This window comes from Oncorhynchus keta, unplaced genomic scaffold (assembly GCF_023373465.1).
Source record: "Oncorhynchus keta strain PuntledgeMale-10-30-2019 unplaced genomic scaffold, Oket_V2 Un_contig_27940_pilon_pilon, whole genome shotgun sequence".
Lineage (NCBI taxonomy): Eukaryota > Metazoa > Chordata > Actinopteri > Salmoniformes > Salmonidae > Oncorhynchus > Oncorhynchus keta.
In genome coordinates, this window is record NW_026285772.1 from 37,501 (window position 1) to 42,500 (window position 5,000).

The window sequence follows — 5,000 nt, forward strand, 5'->3', positions numbered from 1 at the left end:
TCCGTTGCTAGACAACCATTTCCAGGTCTCGCCTGGAAGTAGATTTAAGTCAGAACTTTAACTCAGCCAATCAGGAACATTCACTGTCGTCTTGGTAAACAATTCCCGTGTAGATGTGGTCTTGGTGTTTTCAGTTATTGTCCAGGTGAAAGGTGAATTCATCTCCCAGTGTAGATGTGGTCTTGGTGTTTTAGGTTATTGTCCAGGTGAAAGGTGAATTCATCTCCCAGTGTAGATGTGGTCTTGGTGTTTTAGGTTATTGTCCAGGTGAAAGGTGAATTCATCTCCCAGTGTAGATGTGGTCTTGGTGTTTTCAGTTATTGTCCAGGTGAAAGGTGAATTCATCTCCCAGTGTAGATGTGGTCTTTGTGTTTTAGGTTATTGTCCAGGTGAAAGGTGAATTCATCTCCCAGTGTAGATGTGGTCTTGGTGTTTTAGGTTAATGTCCAGGTGAAAGGTGAATTCATCTCCCAGTGTAGATGTGGTCTTGGTGTTTTAGGTTGTTGTCCTGCTGAAAGGTGAATTCATCTCCCAGTGTAGATGTGTTTTAGGTTGTTGTCCTGCTGAAAGGTGAATTCATCTCTCAGTGTCTGTTGAATACCAGACTAAACCAGGTTAATGTCCAGCTGAAAGGTGAATTCATCTCCCAGTGTAGATGTGTTTTAGGTTATTGTCCTGTTGAAAGGTGAATTCATCTCCCAGTGTAGATGTGGTCTTGGTGTTTTAGGTTGTTGTCCAGCTGAAAGGTGAATTCATCTCCCAGTGTAGATGTGGTCTTGGTGTTTTAGGTTGTTGTCCTGCTAAAAGGTGAATTCATCTCCCAGTGTCTGTTGAATACCAGACTAAACCAAACGAAGCAGGTTATTATGTGGCTTGTTAAAACTACTTTGGACAACAGCCGGTGAAATTGCAGAGCGCCAAATTCAAAATTCAAAAACACTCATAATAAACATTCAAGTGTTATTTATTTAACAAGGCAGTTAAGAACAAATTCTTATTTTCAATGACGGCCGAGGAACAGTGGGTTAATTGGTTTAGGAACAGTGGGTTAACTGGTTTAGGAACAGTGGGTTAACTGGTTTAGGAACAGTGGGTTAACTGGTCTAGGAACAGTGGGTTAACTGGTCTAGGAACAGTGGGTTAACTGGTCTAGGAACAGTGGGTTAACTGGTCTAGGAACAGTGGGTTAACTGGTTTAGGAACAGTGGGTTAACTGGTTTAGGAACAGTGGGTTAACTGGTTTAGGAACAGTGGGTTAACTGGTTTAGGAACAGTGGGTTAACTGGTTTAGGAACAGTGGGTTAACTGGTTTAGGAACAGTGGGTTAACTGGTTTAGGAACAGTGGGTTAACTGGTTTAGGAACAGTGGGTTAACTGGTTTAGGAACAGTGGGTTAACTGGTTTAGGAACAGTGGGTTAACTGGTTTAGGAACAGTGGGTTAACTGGTTTAGGAACAGTGGGTTAACTGGTTTAGGAACAGTGGGTTAACTGGTCTAGGAACAGTGGGTTAACTGCCTTGTCCAGGGCCAGAACGACCTTGTCAGCTCGGAGGATTCGAACTTGCAACCTTCTGGTTACTAGTCCAACGCTCTAACCACTAGGCTACACTGCCACCTCTACACTCTAACCACTAGGCTACCCTGCCACCTCTACACTCTAACCACTAGGCTACCCCGTTATACATCAGTTTAAAGATGAATTTCTTGTTAATCCAACCGCTGTGTCAGATTTCAGAAAAGGCTTTACGGCGAAACCATGAGATTATCTGAGAACAGCGCCCAGCAGTCAAATCATTACAAACAGAAACCAGCCAAGTAGATGAGTTACACAAGTCAGAAATAGCGATTAGAATGTATCACTTACCTTTGATGATCTTCATATGGTTGCACTCACAAGACTCCATGTTACACAATAAATGTTTTGTTTTGTTCGATTAAAGTCCCTCTTTATATCCAAAAACCTCCGTTTTTTTCATGATGCGTTTTGTTCAGTAATCCATTGGCACAAAGCACAATCACAGCAGGCTGACGAAAAATCAAATAAGTACCATAAAAGTAGAAAAAGTTAAAAAAAGTAGAAACATGTCAAACGATGTTTATTAATCAATCCTCAGATTGTTTTTCTCATAAATAATCGATCGTATTTCAACCGGACAAAAGCTTTGTCAATAGAAACAAGAAAGGCGAGGTCCCGATTTATGCGCAGGACTCATGTCTGGAAATCTCCACTGTCCACTTATTGAAAGCGCTGTATCGCCCTCATTCTTCTGAGTTAAAGCCTGAAACAATGCCTAACGACTGGCCACATGTAGAAGAAGCCACAGAGCTCGTGACCTGGGTCCTAAGTCTTTGTATGGTGGATCGGCTTTCAATGGAAAAACAGGCATTTCAAAATAAAGGCCACTTCCAGGATGGATTGTACTCAGGTTTTCGCCTGCCATATCAGTTCTGTTATTCTCACAGACATTATTTTAACAGTTTTGGAAACATTGGAGTGTTTTCTATCCAAATCTACCATCTATATGCATATCCTAGCTTCTAGGCCTGAGTAGCAGGCGGGTTACTTTGGGCACCTCAGTCATCCAAACTTCCCAATACTGCTCCCTATCCCAATAAAGTTAAGCAAAGGTTTACTCAGAGTAACCCCCTGAACGTGGGGTACCTGATAATGTATGTGTCTCTCCAGAGTAAGCCCCTGATAATGTAGTTGATGTGTCACTCTAGAGTAAGCCCCTGATAATGTATTTCATGTGTCTCTCCAGAGTAAGCCCCTGATAATGTATTTAATGTCTCTCCAGAGTAAGCCCCTGATAATGTATTTAATGTCTCTCCAGAGTAAGCCCCTGATAATGTATTTCATGTGTCTCTCCAGAGTAAGCCCCTGATAATGTATTTAATGTCTCCAGAGTAAGCCCCTGATAATGTATTTAATGTCTCTCCAGAGTAAGCCCCTGATAATGTATTTAATGTCTCCAGAGTAAGCCCCTGATAATGTATTTAATGTCTCCAGAGTAAGCCCCTGATAATGTATTTAATGTCTCTCCAGAGTAAGCCCCTGATAATGTATTTCATGTGTCTCTCCAGAGTAAGCCCCTGATAATGTATTTCATGTCTCCAGAGTAAGCCCCTGATAATGTATTTAATGTCTCCAGAGTAAGCCCCTGATAATGTATTTAATGTCTCTCCAGAGTAAGCCCCTGATAATGTATTTAATGTCTCTCCAGAGTAAGCCCCTGATAATGTATTTAATGTCTCTCCAGAGTAAGCCCCTGATAATGTATTTAATGTCTCTCCAGAGTAAGCCCCTGATAATGTATTTAATGTCTCTCCAGAGTAAGCCCCTGAACGTGGAGTACCTCATGATGGATGCGTCCGTTCTACTTCCTCCTACTGGTACTCCTCTGACTGGAATAGACTTCGTTAAGAGACTGCCCTGTGGAGGAGTAGAGAAGACCAGACGGGTAACACACACACACACACACACACACACACACACACACACACACACACACACACACACACACACACACACACACTGAGACACCTACTGCCCTGTGGAGGAGTAGAGAAGACCAGACGGGTAACACACACACACACACACTCTGAGACACACCTACTGACCTGGGGAGGGATGTTCTGTACCTACTGACCTGGGGAGGGATGTTCTGTACCTACTGACCTGGGGAGGGATGTTCTGTACCTACTGACCTGGGGAGGGATGTTCTGTACCTACTGACCTGGGGAGGGATGTTCTGTACCTACTGACCTGGGGAGGGATGTTCTGTACCTACTGACCTGGGGAGGGATGTTCTGTACCACCTACTGACCTGGGGAGGGATGTTCTGTACCTACTGACCTGGGGAGGGATGTTCTGTACCTACTGACCTGGGGAGGGATGTTCTGTACCACCTACTGACCTGGGGAGGGATGTTCTGTACCACCTACTGACCTGGGGAGGGATGTTCTGTACCACCTACTGACCTGGGGAGGGATGTTCTGTACCTACTGACCTGGGGAGGGATGTTCTGTACCACCTACTGACCTGGGGAGGGATGTTCTGTACCACCTACTGACCTGGGGAGGGATGTTCTGTACCACCTACTGACCTGGGGAGGGATGTTCTGTACCACCTACTGACCTGGGGAGGGATGTTCTGTACCTACTGACCTGGGGAGGGATGTTCTGTACCTACTGACCTGGGGAGGGATGTTCTGTACCTACTGACCTGGGGAGGGATGTTCTGTACCACCTACTGACCTGGGGAGGGATGTTCTGTACCTACAGACCTGGGGAGGGATGTTCTGTACATACTGACCTGGGTAGGGATGTTCTGTACCACCTACTGACCTGGGGAGGGATGTTCTGTACCACCTACTGACCTGGGGAGGGATGTTCTGTACCTACTGACCTGGACAGGGATGTTCTGTACCACCTACTGACCTGGATAGGGATGTTCTGTACCACCTACTGACCTGGGGAGGGATGTTCTGTACCTACTGACCTGGGGAGGGATGTTCTGTACCTACTGACCTGGGGAGGGATGTTCTGTACCACCTACTGACCTGGGGAGGGATGTTCTGTACCTACTGACCTGGGGAGGGATGTTCTGTACCTACTGACCTGGGGAGGGATGTTCTGTACCACCTACTGACCTGGGGAGGGATGTTCTGTACCTACTGACCTGGGGAGGGATGTTCTGTACCTACTGACCTGGGGAGGGATGTTCTGTACCTACTGACCTGGGGAGGGATGTTCTGTACCACCTACTGACCTGGGGAGGGATGTTCTGTACCTACTGACCTGGGGAGGGATGTTCTGTACCACCTACTGACCTGGGGAGGGATGTTCTGTACCACCTACTGACCTGGGGAGGGATGTTCTGCACCACCTACTGACCTGGGGAGGGATGTTCTGTACCTACTGACCTGGGGAGGGATGTGCTGCACCACCTACTGACCTGGGGAGGGATGTTCTGTACCACCTGACCTGGGGAGGGATGT

General features: G+C 46.0%; 1 protein-coding gene and 1 long non-coding RNA gene across 2 annotated transcripts in view; one reads left to right on the plus strand and one right to left on the minus strand.

The window, feature by feature from the left end:
- LOC127923019 (protein CLEC16A-like) overlaps positions 1-5,000 on the plus strand; it is a 14,356-nt gene that overhangs the window by 4,592 nt on the left and 4,764 nt on the right. The window contains exon 3 of the mRNA XM_052506954.1: positions 3,333-3,461. Coding sequence (XP_052362914.1) covers positions 3,333-3,461 — 129 coding nt within the window. The remainder of the gene's footprint in view (positions 1-3,332; positions 3,462-5,000) is intronic.
- Positions 3,591-5,000, minus strand: part of LOC127923021 (uncharacterized) — a 2,024-nt gene continuing 614 nt past the window's right edge. Inside the window, exons 1-3 of the long non-coding RNA XR_008113019.1 lie at positions 4,950-5,000; positions 3,878-4,702; positions 3,591-3,819 (exon numbers count right to left, since the gene is read on the minus strand). The exon at positions 4,950-5,000 is cut by the window's right edge and continues 614 nt beyond it. This is a non-coding gene — a long non-coding RNA (uncharacterized LOC127923021). The remainder of the gene's footprint in view (positions 3,820-3,877; positions 4,703-4,949) is intronic.